Here is a 27,270-nt window from a genome sequence, read left to right on the forward strand (position 1 = left end):
AGTATGCTGGTGCTGCAGTTAGAAAGGCTCCGGTTAAAGAAATGAAAGGAGACCTAGTGGAGATTAATTGGAAGGGAATTGGGTGAGATTTTAAAAAATATTTGGTCTTGGGATTTGAGAGCTGCTAGCAAGATTGCATTTATTGCCTATCCCTAACTGCTTTGAGAAGTTGGTAGTGAGGTTTCTCTTTGAAGTAGCCAGTGACTATGAATGAATGGCAATATATGCTAAGTCAGGATAATGTGCGACTTGGAGGTGATGGTGTTCCCACATTGCTGCTCTTGTCCTTCTCAGTAGAACAGGCCGCAGGACAGAAAGGTGCTGTTGAAGTAACCTTGGTGAGTTTCTGCAGTGTGTCCTGTAAATCACACCTATACAGCCACAGTGCCCAGTGGCGGACGGCTCGATACGAAGTCCAGGGGCAACAGCGCTACTCAATCCAATTGCTCTATCCTGGATAGTGTTCAGTTTGTGCTGTTGCCGGTCACCCACCCAGGTGAGTGGGGAATATTCCATCACACTTCTCTAATCAGCCTTGTGAGTGAAGAGGCTTTGAGGAGTCAGGAAGCCATCCATTCCAGATTGCCCAGCCTTTGCCTTGCTTGTGCAGTCATGCTATTGATATGGCTAATCCAGATACGTTTCTGGTCAATGGTGACTCCAAAACATTGATAATGGGGGACTTGGCAGAGGGCGGCAGGGCTTTATCTTGTTCAATTTGGTAATTGCCTGGCACTTGTATGGCGCAAATGTTAATGGTCACTTGTCAGTCCAAGCCTGGATGTTGTCCAAGTCCTGTTGTGGGATGGCATGGACTGCTTCATTATAGGAAGAATCGTGAATGGAACCGAGCACTGCAGGATATTCTGTAAACAACCCCCTCTCCCGATGTTGCAACACAATGAAGGGCATTGATGAAGCAGCTGAAAGTGGTTGAGCTGAGGATATTTTCCTGAATAATTCCTGCAATGATGCTCTGGGGCTGGGATGTTTGGCCCCCAACAACCACAATCCTCTTCCTTTTGATTGCAAGTACACCACAGCCTGTACCAAGAAGTTTAAAGGGGGAGGGGGGGGTGGGGGGGGCTGTCTTCGCCTCATTGTAACTGATTATACAATACCGATGTGCCACATCCGGACTAATCCACAATCCCTCCATGGCCTCGCCCCTCCCTACCTCTGTAACCTCCTCTAGACTTACAACCCTTCGAGATCTCTGCGATCCTCCAATTCTGGCTTCTTGCATATCCTTGATTTTAATCGCTCCACCATTGGTGGCCATGCCTTCAGCTACCTAGGCCCTAACTTCTCTTCTTAGGCAGTCCCTCGGGAACCGAGGATGACTTGCTTCCACATTAAAAATGAGTTCTCAGGTGACTGATGAGTCCAATGTGGGACCTACAGTCTCTGTCACAGGTGGGGCAGACGGTGGTTGAAGGGGCGGGCGGGTGGGTGGGGTGCTTGGGTTGACATGCGCTCCTTCTGCTGTTTGCGCTTGGCTTCCGCTTGCTCCCGGCGAAGAGACTCGAGGTGTTCGGCGCCTTCCCGAATGCTTCTCCTCCACTTTGTACGGTCTTGGGCCAGGGATTCCCAGGTATCGGTGGGGGTGTTACACTTTTTCAAGGAGGCTTTGAGAGTGTCCTTGAAGCGTTTCCTCTGCCCACCTGGGGCTCTCTTGCCGTGCCAGAGCTCCGAGTAGAGCGCTTGTTTTGGGAGTCTAATATCGGGCATGCGGACGATGTGACCCGTCCATCGGAGCTGATTGAGCGTGGTCAGAGCTTCGATGCTGGGGATGTTGGCCTGAGCAAGAACACTGACGTTGGTGCGCCTATCCTGCCAACGGATTTGCAGGATCTTGCGGAGGCAGCGTTGGTGGTACCTCTCCAGTGCTTTGAGGTGCCTGCTGTACATGGTCCATGTCTCTGAGGCATACAGCAGGGCGGGTATCACTGCTGCCCTGTAGACCATGAGCGTAGTGCTGGGTTTGAGGTCCTGGTCTTCAAACACTCTCTTCCTCAGGTGACCGAAGGCTGCACTGGCACACTGAAGGCGGTGTTGGACTTCGTCGTCGACGTCTGCCCTTGTTGACAGTAGGCTCCAGAGGCCCTAAACTCTGGAATTCACTCCCTAAATCTCTCTACCTCTCCTCCTTTAAGATGCTCCTTAAAACGTACCTCTTTGGCCAAGCTTTTTGGTCACCTGTAATGTCTCCTTATGTGGCTTGGGTCAAATTTTGTTTAACACTCCTGTGAAGTGAACTTGGGACATTTTACTACATTAAAGGCGCTATATAAATGCAAATTGTTGTGACATATGACTAACCTCTGGAAGGTTTTCCTTTTGAATCCACAGTTCTTGTTTTACTAGGACTCCTTGGTGCCATACTTGGTTGAACGCTGTCTTAATATTGAGGGCAGCTACTCTTAGTAACACTCAAAGCAACAGACACTTTCAAAAAAATTCTGAATGATGTGAAGCCCTATATATTGCTATAAGAGGGAGAGAACAATCTATAATGACTTGGGTAACTTGTGCTCAAGGCTAACCAAATGAATAGTCTTTCTGGCACTAAAATAATGGTATGAAAAACAATTAGTGTTAATAAAAATATTAGGCAAGCCAAAATGAATTGAGAGGGGATAGTTGAAAACAGACAAAATAATGAAAAAAGCTCTTGTTTTTGTTTATGGCAGGAGTCAGTCAGTTAGAGAACAAATAGGACCTTGCAGGGTGACTCAGGCAGAATTAGAGAGGACAACAAAGGAACGGCAGGAAACTTGAAGAGATTCTTTTTAAGTGCTTTTACCTGCCCCTTGTACAGCAGGCAAAAATAAAGCTCAAATGGGTTGGTTGCACATGAAAATAGTGCAGGCGAAGTTAAAGGGGCTCAAGGTGGGAGAAGCACCAGGTTTAATTTATCCTAGGTACTGAAGGAAATGGCTGAAGTTGTTGCTGATGCCCTTGTAAATATTTTCAATAGTTCACCGAGAACCGGGGATATGCCAAATGACTGGATAAAGATGCCCGTCATACCCTTAATTTAAAAAAATATCACAACCTGGGTAACAATAGAACTGGGCGTTTAACCATCAAATGCCTCAATAAAACTTTATCAAGGCATTCAATAAAGTCCTTCATAAGAGACAGACTGTTAGCTAAAGTTGAAGCTCATGGAATTGAAGGCAAATTATTGATCTGGTTAAAAAATTAGCTGAGCGACAAGAGACAGAGAGCAGGGATAATGGGCAGGTACTTGAATTGGCAGGATGTGACTAGCAACTGGAGCCTCAACTATTCACCAAAATTATTAACGATGTAGATGGCGGGATAGAGAGCCACATATCCAAGTTTGCCGATGACACAAAGATAGGCAGCATTGTAAACAGTGTAGATGGAAGCATAAAATTACAAAGATATTATTAGATTAAGCGAATGGATTTCAATATAGGGAAGTGTGAGGTCATCCACTTTGGACTTCAAAAGGATAGATCAGATGACTTTCTAAATGGTTAAAAGCTAGAAGCACTGGAGGTCCGAAGAGACTTAGGGGTCCATGTACAGAGATCATTATAATGTCATGGACAGGTTCAAAAAGGCTAATGGAGTGCTGGCCTTTATATCTAGAGGATGAGAATACAAGGGGTTAGAAGTCATGCTGCAGCCATACAAAGCCATGGTTAGACCACACCCGGAGTACGATATTCAATTCTGGGCACCACACCTTAGGAAGGATATATTAGCTTTGGAGGGAGTGCAGCGTAGATTTACTAGAATTATACCTGGACTCCAAGGGTTAATTTACGAGGAGCGTAAACTAGGGTTGTATTCCCTGGAATTTAGAAAATTAGGGGTGATTTGATCAAAGTTTCAAGATATTAGGGGAAACTGATAGGGTAGATAGAAAAATTATTTCCACCGGTTGGGGAATTTAGGATAAGGGGACATAGCCTAAAAATTAGAGCCAGGCCTTTCAGGAGTGAAGTTAGGAAACACTTTGACACGCAAAGGGTAGGAGGAGTTTGGAACTCTCCTCCGCAAAGAGCAGCTGATGCTGGGTCAATTGCTCATTTTAAATCTGAGATTGATAGATTTCTGCTAACAAAATGTATTAAGGGATAAGGGGCAAAGGCAGGTATATGGAGTTAAGGTCACAGATCAGTCATGATCTCATTGAATGGTGGAACAGGCTCGAGGGGCTAAATGGCTTACTCCTGTTCCTTTGTTCCTATAAAAGGATCAGTAGGGATGCTATTAATGATCACTTAAAAATTATTACCTAAAGTACTTGGGCTTGATGGATGATACTTAGCATAGCTTCAGAAAGCAAAGGTCATGCTTGGCAAACCTGATCCAATTTTTTGAACAAATCACTGAAATGGTAGATCAGGGAGATCCGGTAGATGTTGTCTACTTGGATTTCCAAAAAGCTTTTGATAAAGTGCCACAAAAGGGACTTTGCTAAAATTAACTCCCTTTGGGTCAAGTAAGATATTATGAGATGGAGCACAAATTGGCGAAAGGACCACAAATTGGCGAAAGGACCATTGGCAACGAGTGGTTTTAAATGGGGCTGCTTCCCATGAGGTCTGGTCACTAGTTGGTACCCCAGGAGGACCCATGGGGTCCAGTCACTAGTTGATACCCCAGGGTTCTATACTGCCTTCTCTCCTGTTTAATGATCTAGAACAGGGCATAGTGTAGTTATTAAATTCACAGGAGATACTAAATTGCACAATAGTCAGGACCTTGGAAGGAGGATACAGATTACAACAGGATTTGGATAAACGGACAAATGTCATTCCACATAGATAAATGTGCAGTTATAGGTATGCAGAATTCAAGTATAAAGAATAGCATCGCTGGGTATAGGTTAAATGTGACAGGAAGGCAGAAAGACTTGGTCATTGATCACTTCCTAAAGATTGAAGCATTGTGTCAGGTGAATAGGGTCCTGGGCTGTATTGCCTGGAATGTTCAGTATTAAATTAGGGCCTTGATAACAAGGTTATATAATGCTTTGGGGAGACCTCATTTGGAGTATGATGTACCTTTTTGGTCTTCCTATCTCAAGGAGGTCAATTTGGCACTAATGAAGAATGTGAGGATGATATCTGGCCAAAGTGCACTGAGCTATGAAGATAGATTGTGTGTCTTCAGTTTGGATCTGTTGAGGAAGTGTAGGCTACAGTTGGCCTTTGCTGATCTAGGTTGGAGGAGCAAATCAGCTAGGGTTCCCACTCCTGATTGCTGTCCAGGTAGCCCCTGCTATAAAGTACATATTTGTGGATATCAGATCAGGATCGGATTTTGTTGTGAATCACCCAGAAACTGCACTTTTAAACACCCTACTGCCTAGCCTTTGGCCCTTCATTCACCAAGATATTGCTGCAGCTGTCAATATGCATAACCACACCCTCACCTCGGATACGTTTGTCCCCAGCAAAACCGTTATTCTTCCCCCATCCCGGCCGTTCCCTTAGTATAGCCCCATCTTCGCTCCCTCACGTCCAAAGGGTACAGCCTAGAGTGTACCTGGTGCACAACTGGTTTAGACATTCATCACATCAAGTGTTATAGAGCTTCACTCTCCTCTGCCAAAACGGTCCCCTATTCCAGGATCATCCTGGAGAGCAAAGATAATCGCAGCTTCTTTTCTCAATTACAATCTCCTTAAATCCCTCTCCACCACCCCTTCCACCCTCACCTCCAACAAGTGCAAGGAGCTCTTGAACATCTTTGTCACTAAGATTGAGACCATCCATTCATCTGCCTCTGCCACATCTCTCCTTTCCCCACCAAGCCAAACCTCCCGTCAGCTCCCTCTGCCTCAGCCCTGAACCTGCATCTTTCTCTAGTTTCTCTTCCATGTTCCGTCATGCCCGCTGAGCTCACCTTATTCACAAGACCCACCTCCTGATACCTTGACCCCATTCCCACTAAACTGCTTACCACCCAACTTCCCTTCCTGGACCCTATGCTAACTCGCATTGTAAATGATTCCTTTTCTTCAGGTACTGTCCCTCCTCCTTTCAAAACTGCCATCATCACCCCCTTCAAAAAACCCACCTTCAACCCCTCTGTCTTTGCAAACTATCCCCCTTCTCTAACCTCCCTTTCCTCTCCAAAGTCCTTGAATGTGTTTTCTTCCTCCAAACCCGTGCCAGTCTTTCCCATGCTCCATGTATGAATCTCTCAAATCAAGTTTCCTTACTGCCATTGCACCAAAACAGCCCTAACCACTCACAAATAACATCCTTCACTGTGACAATGGTGCAATCTCACAGCACTATTCCTCCTCATCTTACTCGACCTCTCTGCAACCTCTGGCATGGTCAACCACACCATCCCCCTCCAATGCCTTGCTCTGTTCTCCAGCTCAGTAGGACTACCCTTGCTTGGTTTCACTCTTACCTATTCAGTCATAGCCAGAACAGCTCCAGAAATAGCTTCTCTTGCAGCCCCCAAGGATATATCCTTGGCTTTCTCCTATTCCTCATCTACATGCTGCCCCTTGGCAACTTGGGGTCAACCTCCACATGTACGTTGACAATACTCAGCTCTAACTAGTCACGACCTCTTTTGACCCTTCCACTGCCTCGGTGTTGTCTGACACTCAGTCTTGGGTGAGTTTGAGTTGCTATTTCCTTTAGCTAAACACTGCAATGATGGAAGCCATCTTATAATAATCAAGACCACTCAATAATAGTCACTGACTTTTCTCCCCAAATCATTGGTAAAAGAATATATGGTATTAAAGATGTAATTTCACTGATGACCAACTTTCTGACTTCACACTGCTGGAGGGAAGCTTCACCTGTTGGGAGCCCATATGGGAAATTTTGGGCACATATTTCGCACAAGTCTTTGACACATTAATTGAACTTTATGCCATTAGCATAAAATCAGTAAAGCACCCTTATTCAATTAATTGTAAATCAGTCGATCTGATAATACATTGTGCATCTCATAATGCAAGATCCCTGTTATAAAAGAGCATTTCCCTCAAGCCACTGTAAGCAACAGGGAAGATGTACCAGTAGTAGTTACATGACTTGTCTGTATGCACTTCCTGTCGGTCACACTCAGGTGTTACTCTGTGGCGCCACAATTTCTTGCTGCCAATTGGGTTAAATTTCATATTCATAAAAGAGTGACAAATCAGATCTCTGTCATAATGAGCAAGGGGAAAAATCTAAGAATAAACTAAACCAATCTTACTAGTCAAAAGAAAGTTTTCAGAATCCTTTGTGGCTGCAACAAGTCAGAACTCTTACCTCTGCAGTGAGGAAAATCTGTCAGATTAAAAAAAAGAAACTGAACCAATCAGATTACTCTGAAAATTTTCTGTTTGAGTTGCCAACTTGAATTTTTCCACCTAGCTAGAAATTCACAAATAAAACACAAGAACCCATAAAATATTTATAATTCATAATAAAATGCTTAGTATTACTCTTACAGTTGCCTAAAAAAAAATTCTCAAGAATCCTACTCCTGGGTCCGGAGCCCAAGATGCCTACCCCCTGGTTCTGAAGGCTGAGTCAATTTGTGCTTGGCTGGATTCCGCCGATTCTGTACATCCCTTGCTTCTTCTTGGTGGGCTGATGTGTATGTCAATCACGGCAAGATCCTTCCTGCTTCACTTTGGCTGAAAATACATGCAAGATCCTTCTCTTATGTCACGTCGACTTTCCAGAGTATGCCTGTTATCTGTAAACCCCAGGCCTTTGCAGTGCAGTGGAAAAGCCCAGAAGCGTGTGAGGGAACTGAATTTTTTGACATAAAAACCTGAAAACAGCGTAAACCTTAAGCTCTCAAACTTTTGTCAAAGATAAACAATATTTAAAGGAAAATTCAGGAAACTTCAATGATTGATAGCAAGACTGGCCTTTCAAACCAAATTAGATTTTGCTGTTTGTAAGCTTTGCACCTCACCTTCCTCTCCCAGCCCCTACACCTCACCTTCCTCTCCCAGCCCCTACACCTCACCTTCCTCTCCCAGCCCCTACACCTCACCTTCCTCTCCCAGCCCCTACACCTCACCTTCCTCTCCCAGCCCCTACACCTCACCTTCCTCTCCCAGCCCCTACACCTCACCTTCCTCTCCCAGCCCCTACACCTCACCTTCCTCTCCCAGCCCCTACACCTCACCTTCCTCTCCCAGCCCCTACACCTCACCTTCCTCTCCCAGCCCCTACACCTATGTATCCAGGTGATGAAAATTGCTTACAGAACAAGACAGGAAACTATTTTGGGGGCTTAAAGGTAAAAATAAGTTCCTTTTTGTACCAAAACATGGAAATAGCACATGATGAACTTTTGTGCATTTTATGAGGCATTTTTAAAGTTTAAGCTATTTATTTTAATTAATGCAGCCATGTGTTTATTTTCTTTCCAGAAAGCAAAAAACAGATTTTTAGGGAGAGACAGAGCAAGGCATTTGGACAGAAAAAAACCAGAGAGAGTAGAATCTTGAAATTTTATAATCTATATTTTGGAAACAATGAATGAGCTGTGGTATTTGTAGCTTTGTATTTATCTACCTACAATAAGTAACAATAACAGTAACTGATTTAATTTTCCAATCAAAATAAACATCACTGTTCTGGCAAGATTTCTTACCAATCGATTTCTAAATTCTCTCCTCCTGGGTGCAGATTGCCTCGTTGTGAACCAAAGCAAACATACGACCTCCCAATTCTGTCAAATTCCAGGTTGCCCATTTTCAGAGCCATCGCCCCAGGGCCCCCTCCCCAGTGAAACACCAGACCCCACCCTATGTTACATAGAAACATAGAAACTAGGAGCAGGAGTAGGCCATTCGGCCCTTCGAGCCTGCTCCGCCATTCAACGAGATCATGGCTGATCATCCAAACCCTAGCACCCGGTCCCTACACCGACAGCCATCCCACCCAAGCCCTATCCCCGTAACCCCGCGTATTTAATTCCCCCCTAACACTAAGGGCCAATTTTTTTTTTTTTTATCATGGCCAATCAACCTAACCCGCACATCTTTGGACTGTGGGAGGAAACCGGAGCACCCGGAGGAAACCCACGCAAACACGGGGAGAATGTGCAAACTCCACACAGTCACCCGAGGCCGGATTTGAACCCGGGTCCCTGGCGCTGTGAGGCAACAGTGCTAACCACTATGCCACCGTTATTCTTCCAAAGCACTGTAAAACCCCAGAACCCTGACCTCAGTGCTGCTGAAGCACAGGACTAGCTCCTCAGTATTTCCAATGTTGGAAACTGCTAATTATGCATGATTTAAATATTGGTCATTAAAAACTGCTGATTATACAAGTTAAGAGTTATCATTAGGAACTGCTGATTAAAACTTGTACAATCAGTGGACTCTTGTCATGCGCTGCGCTGTCATATGATGGAATTAGAACAGACTTGGTGGCAGCATTACACTCACAAGATGCTATAGACAACCGATAGAATACAACATTTAAAGGTATAAAGAGTTCTTCTACTTTGTGATCGATGCCGGAATTGTGAAAACACAAAACCAGACAGATGGAATGAAACAGCCATGAATAGAGGAAAACCACAGATGAAAACAACTATCATAAAAGAAAAAGCACTGCTCCCCAGCCGACAGAAGGGGAAGAAACATGAGTGAAAGCTGACAACCGACCTGCTTTTTGTAATGAGAAGTTGAGAATAAACTTTGTAAGATGGATCAACATTGAGTGAAGTAGTCCAATCCGAAACTAGGGTCCTAAATCTAAACAAAGGAAACTATGAAGGTGAGGAGAGAGTTGGCCATGATAGATTGGGGAGCTTCATTAAAAGGCACGATGGTGGATAGGCAATGGCTAACATTTAAGGAACAAATGCATGAATTGCAACAGTTATGCATTCCTTTCTGGCGCAAAAACACAAAAGGAAAAGCGGCCCAACCATGGCTAACAAAATAAATTAAGGATAATATTAGATCCAAAGAGGAGTCATATAAAGTTGCCAGAAAAAGTAGCAAGCCTGAGGATTGGGAGCAGTTTACAGTTCAGCAAAAAAGGACCAAGAGATTGATTAAGAGGGGAAAAATAGAGTATGAGAGTAAACTTGCAAGGAACATAAAAGTGGACTGTAAAAGCTTCTACAAGTATGTAAAAAGAAAAAGATTAGTGAAGGCAAATGTAGGTCCCTTACAGTAAGAAATGGGAGAATTTATAATGGGGAACAAGGAAATGGCAGAGCAACTAAACAAATACTTTCGTTCTGTCTTCACGGAAGAGGACACAAATAACTTCCCAGAAATGCTAAGGAACTGAGGGTCTAGTAAGAAGGAGGAATTAAAGGAAATTAGTATTAGTAAAAATAGTGCTGGAGAAATTAATGGGACTGAAAGCCGATAAATCCCCAGGACTTGATAATCTGCATCCCAGAGTACTAAAAGAGGTAGCCATGGAAATAGTGGATGCATTGGTTGTTTTCTTCCAAAATTCTATAGATTATGAAACAGTTCCTGCAGATTGGAGGGTGGCAAATGTAACCCCACTATTTAAAAAAGGAGGGAGAGAAAACAGGGAACTACAGACTGGTTAGCCTAACCTCAGTAGTAGGGAAAATGCTAGAGTTAATTATAAAGGATGTGATAACAGGACACTTAGAAACTATCAACGGGATTAGACAAAGTTAACATGGATTTATGAAAGGGAAATCGTGTTTGACAAACCTACTGGAGTTTTTTGAGGATGTAACTGATAGAATAGATAAGGAAGAACCAGTGGATGTGGTGTATTTGGATTTTCAGAAGGCCTTTGATAAAGTCCCACATAAGAGGTTAGTGTGCAAATTAAAGCACATAGGATTGGGGGTAATATACTGGCATGGATTGAAAATTGGTTAACAGACAGGAAACAGAGTAGGAATAAATGGGTCTTTTTCGGGGTGGCAGGCAGTGACTAGTGGGGTACCGCAGGGATCAGTGCTTGGGCCCCAACTATTCACAATATATATCAATGATTTGGATGAGGGAACCAAATGTAATATTTCCAAGTTTGCAGATGACATGAAACTAGGTGGGATTGTGAGTTGTGAGGAGGATGCAGAGGCTTCAAGGCGATTTAGACAAGTTGAATGAGTGGGCAAATACATGGCAGATGCAGTATAACATGGATAAATATGAAGTTATCCACTTCAGTATGAAAAACAGAAAGGCAGAGTATTATTTAACTGGTGATAGATTGGGAAATGTTGATGTACAGTACAAAGGGACCTGGGTTGTCTTTGTACACCAGATACTGAAAGCAAACATGCAGGTGCAGCAAGCAGTTAGAAAGGCAAATGGTATGTTGGCCTTCATTGCAAGAGGATTTGAGTACAGGAGCAAGGATGTCTTACTACAGTTGTACAGGGCCTTGGTGAGACCACACCTGGAGTACTGTGTGCAGTTTTGGTCTCCTTACCTAAGAAAGGATATACTTGCCATAGAGGGAGTGCAGCGAAGGTTCACCAGACTGATTCCTGGGATGGCAGGACTGTCGTATGAGGAGAGATTGGGTCGACTAGGCCTGTGTTCACTAGAGTTTAGTAGAATGAGAGGGGATCTCATTGAAACGTATAAAATTCTGACAGGGCTAGACAGACTGGATGCAGGGAGGATGTTTCCCCTGGCTGGGGCCTCTGGAACAAGGGGTCACAGTCTCAGGATACAGGGTAGGACATTTAGGACTGAGATGAGGAGAAATTTCTTCACTCAGAGGGTGGTGAACCTGTGGAATTCTCTACCACAGAAGGCTGTGCAGGCCAAGTCACTGAATATATTTAAGAAGGAGTTAGATAGATTTCTAGACACAAAAGGCGTCACAGGGGTATGGGCAGAGAGCAGGAATATGGTATTGAGGTAGAGGATCAGCCATGATCATATTGAATGGCAGAGCAGGCTCGAAGGGCCGAATGGCCTACTCCTGGTTCTAAGTTTCAATGTTCTAAGTTTCATGTTTCTATGATCTATGATCTATCTTTTGCAAATATAGTTAATACGAAGAATGACTATGTTTCTATTTCTTCTATTCTGGGGATCCTCAGCTTTAACAGGTCTACCCCTGGGCTAATTAACAGGTTTTTATAACACCAAACTCCTGGATCTCTCCACACGCTGTTGCAAAACCCTCACTGTAGTGCTACCAAACTCGAGGACCCCGCCCCAGTTTTATCAAATCTCAATACCGTCTCCCAGTGCTACTAAAGTCCAGAACCACCCCTCCCTGGTGCTGCTAAATGTCAGGCACCTAGCTCAAACCAGACACATCTTGATGTGTATCCTGGGCATGAGAAAGGCCAGCGGTAAAATGTGAGCATACAGGTAATGGAACATTCAATAAGAATTAAGGCCACTGATGTACAGTTTTCACAGAAAAAAATGGAAAGAAATATGAAATTTATATCCCCAAAGCACTGGTAAAAATCTTGTGGTGTATGTGCCTTTAAGAGCCCCTGTGTACTGTAATGCCGGTAGTGGCCACTCGGGCTATATAAGCCTGTATAGTGTCTTGTATCTTTTAGTTCACCTCCAGACTTTGTCCAGTAAACACCTGTTAAACCAACTCCTGCATTCCGTGTCTCCATTAACACACGGATACAACAGTGGCGACAAATTGGAAACAGACTTACCTGCAATTCGGCAGCACCTCAAGGAGATCGATTCCTCATACGAAGGTCGAAGAAAAGAAAAAAAAAGAAAAAACTGTGGTTTCACCAGCTAGCCGGGCTGGTGGCAGGTACTGCAATAATCCTTCCTGGGCGGCGGGCTGGGGCTCGATCGGCTGGCTCTGCAGCGGGGCCGAGCAGCGAAGGCGGAGGCAAACAGAGACGAAGGGTGGAGCACTCGGGAAACGGCCAGCTCTGCAAAGCAGGTCGGCGTTCAGACCAAACAGAGGGAGGGAAAGGTCCCAGAGAGTCCGGCGTGAACGAGTCTCCGACTATTAAAAATATCTGTATAAATAAAAACTGCAGAGAACAGCGTTGTCAGCAGCGACAGCGGCGGGAAAGCGCGGGAGGCGCCATTTTTTCTCAGCAGGGAAGGAAGGGAAGCGCGGGAGGCGCCATTTTTTTTTCAGGATGCCTAAGACTGGCAATATTACTGCTTTCGATAGTGATGTAGAGGATTGGACCACATATGTGGAAAGAGTGGAGGTATATTGCACAGCGAATGAAATAGATGATAAAAAGGCATCGGTACTTCTAAATCTAATGGGCGCAAGGACATACAGGCTGTTACGAAACTTAATCACTCCAGCCAAACCGATGGACAAGAATTTTAAGGAGATTGTTGATACCCTACAGGAGCACTTAAACCCAACACCGCTGCTGATAGCGGAACGATTCAAATTCTTCAGGAGGAATCAGCACAAGAATGAAAGTAACGCTGATTACCTCACCGAATTAAGGAAGCTGTCAAAGCACTGCCTAAGTGAAGGAACACAGAAAAGGCTACTTTCTGAGAAAGATTTAACACTGGACAAGGCTTTCAGTATGGCTGTATCATACGAAGCAGCAGCAAAAGGAGCTGCAGAGATACAGCAAAAGCCACAGGACTTCGGCACCCATGAAATGACACAGGGTTTCGAGAGATGTTATCGCTGCGGCAGGTCCACCCATGACCAGAGAGACTGCTGGTTCAAGGACAAAGCATGCAGGCAATGCGGAAAGATGGGACACATTGCATGTGTATGCCGATCTGGAAACAAAAAATCCACTGACAGAAAAAAAATCAATAAGGAAAAGTACAGAAAGGTACAAATGATGACAGACAGTAGCTCCAAAGACCAGAAGAGCGATAGCGACTCCGGAAACAAGAGACTAAGCTCTCTCAAATTACATAATGTAATTGCCAAAGAAGATTACCAGACCATTTGGGTTACCCTCACGATAGCGGGGTCCCCAGTTAAAATGGAGCTCGATACAGGATCAGCTCTGACCGTCATAAGTCGACGGGATTACGAGCGGCTATTTCCGCATATACCTTTGAAAGACACATCCATTATCTTGAAGACATATACGGGGCAGAAAGTATACCCCAGAGGGAAAATAAGGGTGCCTGTTGTATACAACGGCAAGGAAATACAGAAGTTGTATTTATACGTTCTGCAAGATGGTGGTCCACCGCTGTTGGGACGTGAATGGATCAGGAAGATACGTTTAGACTGGCACTCCATTCAGGCACTGACGGTGACCAGTAAGAAAAAAAATGATGACGACGTCATACCTGAACGATTAAAAGACATCTTGGCCGACGCCAAAGAAGTGTTTCAACAGGAACTAGGAACCTTGAAAGGCATCACAGCCTCAATAAAAGTGGAAGATGCGGCAATTCCCAAGTTTTTTCAAGGCCGGTGCCATACGCAATTCGTCCAGCAGTCAAGGCAGAGCTGGAGAATTTGGAAAAGGCGGGCGTGTTATCCAAGATAGATTGGAGTGAGTGGGCAACACCCATCGTCCCGGTCATGAAGAAAGCATTGAATAATGATAAATCTGAAGAAGAGAAAAATTCGCATCTGTGGGGACTTCAAGGTGACTGTAAACCCGGTCCTTCACACGGTACAGTATCTTCTTCCGAGGATAGAAGATATTTTCGCCTCACTATCCGGAGGGAAACGTTTCACCAAAATTGACTTGGCACAGGCATATCTACAGATGGAGGTTGAGGAGGCCTCTTAAAAAGTATCTCACGATAAACACACACACAAAGGCCTGTACCAGTACAATCGACTGGTTTTCGGAGTAGCATCAGCTCCAGCTATCTGGCAAAGAGCTATGGAGCAAGTCCTGCAAGGGATTCCGGGGACACAATGCTACCTAGACGACATCCTTGTAACAGGAGAAAACGACAACGAGCACCTTGCCAATTTGGAGCAGGTGCTCACTAGGCTGAGAGAACGGGGCCTACGAGCAAATCGCCCCAAGTGCGAATTTTTCCAGAAACAAATATCATATTGCGGCCACATAATTAATAAGGAAGGGTTGCATAAGTCACCTGAAAAAATTGAAGCGGTCATAAAAGCCCCAGCACCTGAAAATGTCTCACAATTAAGGTCGTTTCGGGGATTGATAAATTACTATCATAAATGTTTACCGAACTTGTCAACTGTTCTGCACCCTCTTAACGAACTGCTACAAACGGGAGTAATTTGGAAATGGAGCGAAGACTGTAAACGTGCCTTCCATAAATGTAAAGGCTTGATCACGTCCAAGGAAGTTTTGGCTCATTACAACCCATCACTGCCAATCAGACTGGCGTGCGATGCATCCCCTTACGGCATAGGAGCGGTATTATCGCATAGATTCCCTGATGGCTCGGAGCGGCCGATAGCTTTTGCGTCACGCTCATTGAACTCAGCTGAGCGTAACTATGCCCAGATCGACAGGGAAGCACTCAGCCTGGTATGGGGAGTGAAGAAATTCAACCATTACCTACACGGACAAACATTTACCTTGTTGACTGACCATCAACCCCTCGTCTCCATATTCAACCCTAAAAAGGGCGTTCCCATTATGACAGCGCAAAGGCTACAGAGGTGGTCCCTTTTCCTAGGGGCACACCAATATGACATAGAATACAAAGGATCAAAACAGCATGGAAATGCTGACGGTTTATCGCGTCTACCGTTGCCAACGGTAGAAGAGGCACCTACAGTGGACCCAGTGAAAATGTTCCACTCAACCATAGTGGAATGTCTACCAGTAACAAATTCTGCCATTGAAAAGGAAACGAGAAATGACCCGACTCTCTCACGAGTCTACGATTTAACGGTGAAGGGATGGCCAGCACATGGCGAACCACTGTTGCCAGCATTCTCGCAAAGAGAACAGCTGTCAGTATGCCGAGGAACCTTGATGTGTGGATCCAGAGTGGTGATTCCACCCAAACTCCAGGATAAAGTGCTAAAGGAGCTTCACGAGGGGCATCTGGGTGGAGTGAAAATGAAGAACCGAGCCAGAGCGTTTGTATGGTGGCCAGGTATCGATGGAGACATCGAAGAAATGACCAAGGGCTGTCTAGGATGCCAGAAGGTCCAAAACGCCCCACCACAAGCCCCTCTACATCCATGGGAGTGGCCCTCATCTCCATGGCAAAGGGTACACATCGACTTTGCTGGTCCATTTATGGACTCAATGTTCTTAATCGCGGTTGATGCACACTCCAAGTGGCCGGAGGTAATAAAGATGTCCTCCACCACCACGGAAAAAACCATCACAGTATTAAGGACCATATTTGCCAGGAATGGGCTGCCTGAACAGATCTGTTCTGATAATGGACCACAATTTGTGTCCAAAGAATTCAGGAAGTTCTTAAAAATCAATGGGGTTAAGCACTACACGTCCGCCCCATACCATCCTGCCACCAATGGATTGGCTGAAAGGTTTGTCCAGACCTTCAAGAAGGCCATAAAGGCTGTGGGTAATGAAGACATTAATCTACAGCATAAGGTAGATAACTTCTTGTTTGCATACAGGAATGCAACACATGTGGTTACAAACCAAACTCCCGCCATGATGTTTTTCAATAGAAGACTAAGATGCCGGCTGGATTTGATCAAGCCAAACATCAGAAGGGACGTAGAGAACCGGCAATTTCAAGGCATGAATGAAAGGCCAACTAGAACCTTCCAGATAGGTCAACAAGTTTTGGCCCGGGACTACCGTACCGAGAAATGGCAGCCTGGAACTATTTGCACACGAATAGGACCGCTGATGTATACCGTGGACATTGGAGAAAGCATAATAAGGCACCATGCTGACCAGATCATAGAGTCATCCGAAAAGGGATAACCTACACCACCACTCTATACGCCTAATGATGAAGCAGAGATACCCATAGTATCTACCTCCGATCCGGTGATACTGGAACCAGATGAACCCGACACCGGCATTCAAGCCGAATCGACCTTGCCAAAAGAACCTACTACACCACCGAAAACTACCACACCACCGAGGCGTTATCCGGACCGAGTCAGGAAGCCTCCAGAAAGACTGACTTATAATTGATTAACTGCAGCAAATGTGTAGATTATTGTTCTTGTACACATGTTAATAACAATTACTTAAAATGTTATGTACTGGTTGTCTAAAAGGGGAGGAATTGTGGTGTATGTGCCTTTAAGAGCCCCTGTGTAATGTAATGCCGGTAGTGGCCACTCGGGCTATATAGTGTCTTGTATCTTTTAGTTCACCTCCAGACTTTGTCCAGTAAACACCTGTTAAACCAACTCCTGCATTCCGTGTCTCCATTAACACACGGATACAACAAATCTCAGCATATTGTGTAATAAAAATGCAATTGAAACTTATTCAGTCACCATAAATCAGTGGCCCTGATATAGATTACATGACATAGCACCATTGCTGTACGAGTATCTTCCAATTTGATATGAGCAACATCATAGCAGTTCCACCATAATAATTTCTATAGGAATATATATTGTAGTAATAATTCAATAACACCACTACTATTTTTTGTGGCTTAATACTTACTGTAAGAGGTGGGTTCAAGTAGTACTGGTATCTTAAAATGGGTTCACAGTAATGCCATAGCATTGTCCATCTTGGGAAACTATCATCTCACATTTGTTGATATCTGTATGTGATTTTCTTTTCTGTACTGTTGCACTTGGGAGTTTATTACATTTTTGAATCTTTTTATCTTTTCACATTAGGACATTTACCTCTTTAAAAATCATCTGCAGCAAGAATTGAAGAGCTTTGCTTTTGCTCACAGTCCCTTCCCAATCATACAGCTTGTTCAACTTCTTTTTGCTCCTGATCAGAAAACATCTGAAACCTTTTCTGTGAAAAGTGATATGAAAGATGTGTTTAACAAATACAGTAAGAAATAAAAAAAGCAGAAAACTGCAAATTCTGGAAATCTGAAACAAAAACAAAAAATGCTGGAAATACACAGATCAGTCCGCATCTATGAAAAGAAAAGACAGGTTAATGTGATAGTGCCACAATATGTTCCTAACTTAGAAGCTGCTGATTAAGCGTTATTGAGAATAGTTTGATGAAATGGTGAAATCATTTAATTTACAGTAAACAGTGAAGTAAATTTGAAATCAATACAAACATTAACTTCTGATTCAAAGAATCAGCTACGTTCTCTGCACGTTCAGGTTACGAATTGGACCTGAAACTACAGAAATGACAATAGTATTATGACGAAGACATCCATACAGAACAGACATAATTGGGCTGATTTTCCTGGTCCTCCTGTGCCCCATGTGCAGGCTTATTGGCCCTCATGTACAGCAAGCAATTGGGAAGGCAATTGGTATGTTCGCCTTTATTGCACGGGGGTTGGAGTAAAAGAGTAAGGAAGTCTTGCTGCAATTATGTATGGCTTTGGGGAGACCGCACCTGAAGTACTGTGTACAGTTCTGGTCTCCTTACCCCTCGTGCCTTAGAGGGGGTACAACAAATGTTCACTAGATTGATTCCTGGGATGAGAGGGTTGTCCTATGACCAATGATTGAGTAGACTAGGCCTATATTCTCTGTAATTTAGAAGAATGAGAGGTGATCTCATGGAAACGTATAAAATTCTTAGAGGGCTTGACAGGATAGATTGCTGAGAGGCTGTTTCCCCTGGCTGGGGAGTCTGGAACTAGGAGTCAGTCTCAGGATAAGGGGTTTGCCATTTAGGACTGAGGTGAGGATCTCAGGCACAAGGCCACCCCTTGGTAGGGCTTGAACTAAGAAACTGAGGCAGGAGAAAGAAACAGGCCTGTTCCGCTGGTCTTTGGGCCTTCTAGCTGCGGTAGGAGAACAGGAGCCAAGAGACACCTGGTGGAGAATCACCCTCTAATGAAAAGAAAAAATGATCACTGACCTTCAGGTCTGTCTTCGGCTTTCTGCTGAGACCCCAGGAATTCCACTGTGGCCTCCGCACGGATGTTGCAGCAGCAAATAGAAACAGGAGGCCAGGAACGCCCAACTTCCTCCTCATTTACGAGAGGTTCCTAAACATTTTACAAATCAGAGGTTCCGTTTTCCATTTATCTATATTGCACCTTTTGTGTATTATTCTGATTTTTAATTTATAATATGGGAGCAATTTCCCATCGATTCATTGCATATTTCTTGCTATTAACTACATTTATTTTGCTATGTTCACGACTATCTAGTTCCCTCTCAAAATGTACCACCTGTGCTGTAGTTGATGGTTCTTCCTCCCATTAACTCAGGGGTTCTCCAGAGCTCTTTTCTCTCTCCGACTCTATTCCTTCTTTGTGTTAATGACCCCCTTGATTCAACATCCCGCCCTAATTTTTCTTTTCATTATGATTCCACATTCATCATTCTTTTGTCAGATTGCACATCCTCAGTGCACACAACCTCAATTCCCCTCTCAGTTCAATGGCTAAAGCTTTACATCTGGGTCTCTTCTATAACCATTGATGGGGTAATGGGTTTACACTTCCACTAAAGCAGCAGAGAATTTCAGACAAATGTATAAAGCATATTCATACACTTGTATCACATAAGCACTAACTTCTTCACATTTCTCGCCAATCTAAACATCTTTACTGACTTCACCCTCATTAATTCTTGAACACACTATCTACTCTGATCGCAAATAGAAGTCCCATGTCCTCTTTTATTTCAAACACATTTCCTTCTCAACAACTCTCAAACCTGTAAAAGTAGGTCCAATCAAGACTGTTGGCCCCAGATAGCCTGCAGCTGATAACAGAATCCCTAGACTTGGCAGGGGAAAATCAGCCCAGGTTCCTGTTCTTGATCAACATCCAGTGAACCTTTCTTGAAAGTACGTGGCTGTGGTTATGCCAAAACTCTGCTGCAAAGCCCAACTCTGGTGGACACTCACTACCAACACTCAAATATGAAGAAAACCCTCGAGTGAGATACCAGAAGATTAATGGTGGTATCTGCAACTAGAATCTTTTGCAGGAGTGACTAGTCACAACTAGTGGTAGTGGTTAGAATTATATCGAAGGGTTAGTGTCAGCCTATGCGTTGTCAATAGAAAGACTTGCATTTATATAGCACCTTTCACAACCACCAGACGTCCCAGAGCCCTTTACACCCAATGAAGTACTTTTGAAGCGTAGTCACTGTTGTAATGTAGGAGACGCAGCAGCCAATTTGCGCACAGCAAGCTCCCACAAACGACAGTGTGATAGTGTCCAGATAATCTGTTTTAGTGACGCTGATTGAGGGATAAATATTGACCCCAGGACACCGAGGAGAACTCCCTTGCTCTTCTTTAAAATAGAGCCATGGGATCTTTTACGTCCACCCGAGGGCAGACAAGGCATCGGTTTAACGTCTCATCTGAAAGACGGCACCTCCGACAGTGCAGCACTCCCTCAGTACTGCCCCTCCGACAGTGCGGCGCTCCCTCAGTACTGCCCCTCCGACAGTGCGGCGCTCCCTCAGTACTGCCCCGACAGTGCGGCGCTCCCTCAGTACTGCCCCGACAGTGCGGCGCTCCCTCAGTACTGCCCCTCCGACAGTGCGGCGCTCCCTCAGTACTGCCCCTCCGACAGTGCGGCGCTCCCTCAGTACTGCCCCTCCGACAGTGCGGCGCTCCCTCAGTACTGCCCCTCCGACAGTGCGGCGCTCCCTCAGTACTGCCCCTCCGACAGTGCGGCGCTCCCTCAGTGCTGCCCCTCCGACAGTGCGGCGCTCCCTCAGTGCTGCCCCTCCGACAGTGCGGCGCTCCCTCAGTGCTGCCCCTCCGACAGTGCGGCGCTCCCTCAGTGCTGCCCCTCCGACAGTGCGGCGCTCCCTCAGTACTGCCCCTCCGACAGTGCGGCGCTCCCTCAGTGCTGCCCCTCCGACAGTGCGGCGCTCCCTCAGTACTGCCCCTCCGACAGTGCGGCGCTCCCTCAGTACTGCCCCTCAGACAGTGCGGCGCTCCCTCAGTACTGCCCCTCAGACAGTGCGGCGCTCCCTCAGTACTGGCACTATGAGTGTCAGCCTGGATGTTTGTGCTCCAGTCTCTGGACTGTGAACCCACCACCTCCTGACCCAGAGGCGAGAGTGAGACCCACTGAGCCCCGGCACGGACCGCCCTTGTCGCCAGTCGCGCCCACATTATACCTCCAACATATCTACACACACTCGACTGGAGTTCCTCAGCCACACCAGGGTCGCCCCCTGGGCCTTGCCCCACACACCGGAGCGGGGCGGAGGGACGGGTTTGAGCTGCGGCGGTTCGCGCCTGCAGACAGCGGTTTCTCAACCGAGCGGCCGAGAGTCCGCCGACAACAATAACACGGGAGGGAGGCCAGTTTGACACAACGCTTCCATTTTTTTTTGTGTCCTTACCCGATGTACGAATAATTTTACCTCATAAATATCTGTGGTTATTTCACCTGGTCGGTTTAACTTTGGAGCGCGCCAACCCGTCACAAACCGCCTCCCGGTGAACAACACCGCGCTCGAGCGCCAGGCGGCGAGGCGCATGCGTGAGGCTGAGGGGCGGGGCCAGGGGTGAAGGGGCGGAGCCAGGCGCTGGGAGACAACAATATGACCAAAGCTCTAGTACGATAGCAAAATACTGCAGATGTTGGAAATCCGAAATAACAACAGAAAATGCTGGAAAAACTCAGCAAGTCAGGCAACATCCGTGGAGAGAAATTTGAGTTGACGTTTCGGGTTTGACCCTTCTTCAAAACTGGAAAGGAAATGAAATAGGTCAAAAGGCCAGGTTGCTAGAGAACAAAAGAAGTGAAGAGACATTAAGAGGTATTCAAAACGAGACGAGATAGTGATAGGACGATAGCAAAATACTGCAGATGTTGGAAATCCGAAATAACAACAGAAAATGCTGGAAAAACTCAGCAGGTCAGGCAACATCCGTGGAGAAATTTGAGTTGAGTGGAGACAAAAGACGGCTCTAGATTAGGTGTGAAGTGTTCTGGCAGAATGAGAGACAGCTGCCATGTGGGAGAGAAAAAAGAAAAAGGGGGGGGAAGGGCCAAAACAAAGATGTGGATAAAATATAAGCAAAAATGTAATGGGGGCCGAGGTTATGATCTGAAATTGTTGAACTCGATGTTGAGTCCGGAAGGCTGTAAAGTGCCTCATCGGAAGATGAGGTGCTGTTCCTCGCGTTTACATTGAGCTTCAGTGGAATAATGCAAGAGCCCGAGTACAGTGAGGTCTGAGTGGGAATGGGGCGGTGAATTAAAGTGACAGGCGACCAGAAGCTCGGGGTCCCCCTTACGGACTGAACGGAGGTGTTCCGCAAAGCGGTCACATGCATGCACGCAGATAGAAATGGCACACATGCACGCAGTCATGCACAATGGAACTTATGCTTGAGCGAACGAACGGACGAATGGAGGAATGAATGACTGAATGATTAAACGATGCCAGTTGGACTGGCATGTACGGATTCTTGGTTTATTAAATAGTTGCAGTTTGTACTGTAAACATTATTGATTTACCTGTAAAATTTATTGTTGTATTTATATTGTTCACCATAATTGGTCAATGAATGTAATGGATTTACTATGTAACTGACGAGTTGTATAAGTACTGTTGTACTTGAATGTTAATTTTTTTTTTAAAAGGACAACAGGTTATACCAAGCAAAAATGAAGAGTTACTAGATTGCCAATTGGACTGGTGTGGAATTGTTTTTCACTATGGGTACCTGTATTGTTAATATTGTTGATTTGACTGTAAAATGTATTACTGCATTTGTACTGTTAATCCTAAAGCTGTTTTTAAGGCTTTGTCTTATTGTGGTTAATGAACACAATGGATTTATCATGTAATTAATGAGTTGTAACAAGTACTACCGGATTTAAATAAAAGAGAAAAAAAAAATAACCAAAACTCAATATCGAGTTCAACAATTTCAGATCATAACCTCGGCCCCTATTATATTTTTATATATTTTTTATCCACACTTTTGGTTTGTGCCTTTTCCTTTTCTCTCTCCCACACGGCAGCTGTCTCTCACTCTGCCAGCGCATTTCACACTTCATCTAGAGCCATTGTCTGTTTCTTTACCTGTCCTATTACCATCTCGTCTCGCCTTGAATATCTCTTAATGTCTCTTCTTTCATCCCCTCCCCCATCTCCCAGCCCCCAAACTGCCTTTTAATCTGATAGCAAAATACTGCGGATGCTGGAAATCTGAAATAACAACAGAAAATGCTGGAAATACTCAGCAGGCCAGGCAGCATCCGTGGAGAGAGAAACAGGGTTAACGTTTCAGGTCTGGGACCCTTCGTCAGAACTGGAAAAAGCTGGAGGTGTAACAGATATTAAGCAGGTGCAGAGACGGAGGGGGGGGTGGTGTTAGGAGGGGAGGAAGGAATTGAAAGAACATGCTGTGAAAATGTTGCAAATGGGAATGGCAAAATCATACTGCATGAAAAATGGGGGCAGGGATTATTATCTGAAATTGTTGAAATCCATGTTGAGTCCGGCAGCCTGTAAAGTGCCCAATCGAAAGATGGGGTGCTGTTCCTCGAGCTTGCGTTGAGCTTCATTAGAACAATGTAATATAGGCCGAGGACAGAGAGATCAGAGTGGGAGTGAAGTGGAGAATTAAAGTGACAGGCGACCGGAAGCTCAGGGTCACCCTTACGGACTGAACGGAGGTGTTCTGCAAAGCGGTCGCCCAATCTGCGTTTGGTCTCCCCAATGTAGTGGAGACCGCATCGTGAGCAGCGAATACAGTATATTAAATTGCAAGAAGTACAAGTAAATCACTGTTTCACCTGGAAGGGGTGTTTGGGGCCCCGGACAGTGGAAAGGGAGGAGGTAAAAGGGCATGTGTTGCATCTCTTGCGCTTGCATGGGAAGGTGCCAGGTGAAGAAGAAGGGCTGTTGGGGGTGATTGAGGAGTGGACCAGGGTGTCGCGGAGGGAGCGGTCCCTTCGGAATGCTGAAAGGGGAGGTGAGGGGAAGATGTGTTTGGTGGTGGGATCACGTTGGAGGTGGCGGAAATGGCGGAGGATGATCCGTTGAATGTGGAGGCTAGTGAGGTGAAAGGTGAGGACAAGGGGAACCCTATCGTGGTTCTGGGAGGGAGGGGAAGGGGTGAAGGCAGAAGTGTGGGAAATGGAACGGACACGGTCAAGGGCCATGTCAACCACAGTAGAGGGGAATCCTCGGTTGAGGAAAAAGGAAGACATGTTGGAAGCACTGGTATGGAAGGTGGCATCGTCAGAACAGATGCGGCGGAGACGGAGAAACCGGGAGAATGGAATAGAGTCCTTACAGGAAGCGGGGTGGGAGGAAGTGTAGTCTAGGTAGCTGTGGGAGTTGGTGGGCTTGTAGTGGATGTTAGTCGAAAGCCGATCGCCAGAAATGGAGACGGAGAAGTCAAGGAAGGGAAGGGAAGAGTCGGAGATCGACTATGTGAAGGTGAGGGAAGGGTGGAAATTGGAAGTAAAGTGAATGAACTTATCTAGTTCAGGGCGAGAGCAAGAAACGGCACCAATACAGTCATCGATGTACCGGAAAAAGAGGTGAGGGAGGGGACCTGAGTAGGACTGGAACAAAGAATGTTCCACATATCCCATGAACAGGCAGGCATAGCTAGGGCCCGTGCGGGTTCCCATAGCAACACCTTTAATTTGGAGGAAGTGAGTGGAGTCAAAGGAGAAGTTGTTCAATGTGAGAACAAGTTCAGCCAGGCGGAGGAGCGTGGTGGTGGATGGGGACTGGTTGGGCCTCTGTTCAAGGAAGAAACGGAGTGCCCGAAGGCCGTCCTGCTGGGGGATGGAGGTGTGGAGGGATTGTATGTCCATAGTGAAAAGGAGATGGTTGGGGCCAGGAAACTGGAAACTGTTAAAGTGACAGAGGGCGTCGGAAGAGTCACGAATGTAAGTGGGAAGAGACTGGACAAGGGGAGAAAAAATAGAGTCGAGATAGGAAGAGATAAGTTCCGTGGGGCAAGAACAGGCTGAAACGATGGGTCTACCAGGGCAGTCCTGTTTGTGGATCTTGGGAAGGAGATAGAAGAGGGCTGTGCGGGGTTGGGGGACTATGAGGTTGGCGGCCATGGAGGGAAGATCTCCAGAGGAGATGAGGTCAGTGACACACTTGGAAACAATGGCTTGATGTTTGCTAGTGGGGTCATGGTCCAGGCGGAGGTAGGAGGATGTGTCGGAGAGTTGGCGTTCAGCTTCCGCACGGTAGAGGTCGGTTCGCCAAACAACAACAGCACCACCCTTATCAGCAGGTTTAATGATAATGTTAGGGTTGGATCGGAGAGAACGGAGTGCTGCAAGTTCAGAGGGAGTTAGGTTGGAGTGAGAGGGGAGCAGAGAAATGGAGACGGCCGATGTCACGTCGGCAGTTAACAATGAAAAGATCTGGAGAGGGTAAGAGGCCAGAGGGAGGGGTCCAAGTAGAATGAGAATTTAGAAAGTGGGAGAAAGGATCAGCAGTGCAGGGGGAGGACTCCTGGCCAGAGAAGTAGGCATGGAGACGAAGACGACGGAAGAAGAGCTCAGCATCGTGCCGAGCTCGAAATTCATTCAGATGGGGGTGTAGGGATGAAGCTCAGGCCTTTGCTGAGGACTGATCGTTTGGGGTCAGAGAGGGGAAGGTCAAAGGGGATAGTGAAAACACGGCAGGGGGTGAGATTGGAAGAAGGGATGGGATCAGTGGAAAGTAACGGGGAAGGAGGTTGGTAGAGGACCTTTGCCTTTTAATCTGTTTCATTTCCTGCCTTTTTTTCTCAGTTCTGTAGAAGGGTTTTGACCCGAAACGTTGACCCTGTTTCTCGCTCCACGGATATTGCCTGGCCTGCTGAGTTTTTCCAGCATTTTCTGTTGTTAACCAAAACCAGACTGGGAGCATCGACCCTCACTTGTGTGACTTCCTGGAGACCCACTGTTTGGATGAGCGAGTGGGGATGGTCGAGGAGGCTTGGAGGTCGCAGTGCCGACTTGGAGAGACTGGGAGCCCCCTGGGAATGGCATGGGAGTGTACCAGTTTGACAAACTCACTCTGGGAGAGCGCGATTAAAGTGACTACTGGGATCAAGCTTATTGTGGTTCAAGCTTCTCGATCTTCCTTGATACAATGCTCCATCTCACCCTCAGTAAGCTCCCCACTGGAGTGGAGCTAATTTACAGAACAAATGGGAAACTGTTCAACCTCCGTCGCCTCCAGTCCAGATCCAAGGTCGCCCCATCCTCTGTCGTCGAATTACAGTATGCAGACGACGCTTGCGTCTGCACTCACTTGGAGGTCGAACTCCAAACCATCGTCAACACCTTCACCGAAGCGTACGAGAGCATGGGCCTTACACTAAACATCCGTAAGACAAAGGTCCTCTACCAACCTGCCCCCGCCAGACAGTACTGCCCCCTGATTATCAAAATCCACGACAAGGCCTTGGACAACGAGGACCACTTTCCATACCTCGGGAGCCTACTGTCAACAAGGGCAGACATCGGCGACAAAGTCCAACACTGCCTTCAGGGTGCCAGTGCAGCCTTCAGTCGCCTGAGGGTGTTTGAAGACCAGGACCTCAAACCCAGCACTAAGCTCATGGTCTACAGAGCAGCAGTGATACCCGCCAAGCGCCGGCAGCGCAAGGAGCGCACGTCAACCTACCCACTCCACCCACTCGCCCCTTCAACCACCGTCTGCCCCACCTGTGACAGAGACTGTAGGTCCCTCATTGGACTCATCAGTCACCTGCAAACTCATTTTTAATGTGGAAGCAAGCCATCCTTGGTTTCGAGGGACTGCTTAAGAAGAAGGTTAGTACTCGTGTTTATATAATTGTGTGTGAGACCCCTGCCTTGTAGGGAATGATGGCTTGTGACTTTGTACACAGAGCTGAGACCTGGGTTCTGTAATGTCATTAACTGTAAATAAATTGTTCAATTTTAAATTTAAAAAAAACAAAACCAGAACAGCAATCAGTTGAAGATTACACCAGAAAAATGCATTCTTGACTGTTGATTCTTTTCCATTATCAAAGATCGACCCTTTCTCCCTCACTGTTTCCTGGTGCCTGACGGAGGGGGCGGGGGCGGGGCCAGGCGGTGACGGATGGGGGACGGGGGCGGGGCCAGGCGGTGACGGTGGGGGGCGGGGCCAGGCGCTGACGGAACGGGGGCGGGGTCAGGCGGTGACGGATGGGGGACGGGGGCGGGGCCAGGCGGTGACGGTGGGGGACGGGGCCAGGGCCAGGCGGTGAAGGACGGGGCGGGGGCGTGGCCAGGCGGTGACTGACGGATGGGGCAGGGGCGGGGCCAGGCGCTGATTAAATGGGGGCGGGGCCAGGCGCTGACAGATGGAGCGGGGCCGA

General features: G+C 46.2%; 1 protein-coding gene across 1 annotated transcript in view; it reads right to left on the bottom strand.

Annotated features, from left to right (window-relative positions):
• The window catches only part of LOC147108923 (death-inducer obliterator 1-like), a 176,724-nt gene extending 155,292 nt beyond the window's left edge, over window positions 1–21,432 (bottom strand). Inside the window, 3 exon segments of the mRNA XM_086005877.1 lie at window positions 17,676–17,796; window positions 18,838–18,967; window positions 21,324–21,432. Of these exon segments, the coding sequence (XP_085862003.1) occupies window positions 17,676–17,690 (15 nt within the window). The 5' untranslated portion in view covers window positions 17,691–17,796; window positions 18,838–18,967; window positions 21,324–21,432.
• Between the last annotated feature and the right edge of the window lie 5,838 nt (window positions 21,433–27,270).

The sequence above is a fragment of the Somniosus microcephalus genome, chromosome 13 (genome assembly GCF_052327205.1).
Source record: "Somniosus microcephalus isolate GS21.2 chromosome 13, FLI_Smic_1.0, whole genome shotgun sequence".
In the NCBI taxonomy this organism is placed as follows: Eukaryota; Metazoa; Chordata; class Chondrichthyes; order Squaliformes; family Somniosidae; genus Somniosus; species Somniosus microcephalus.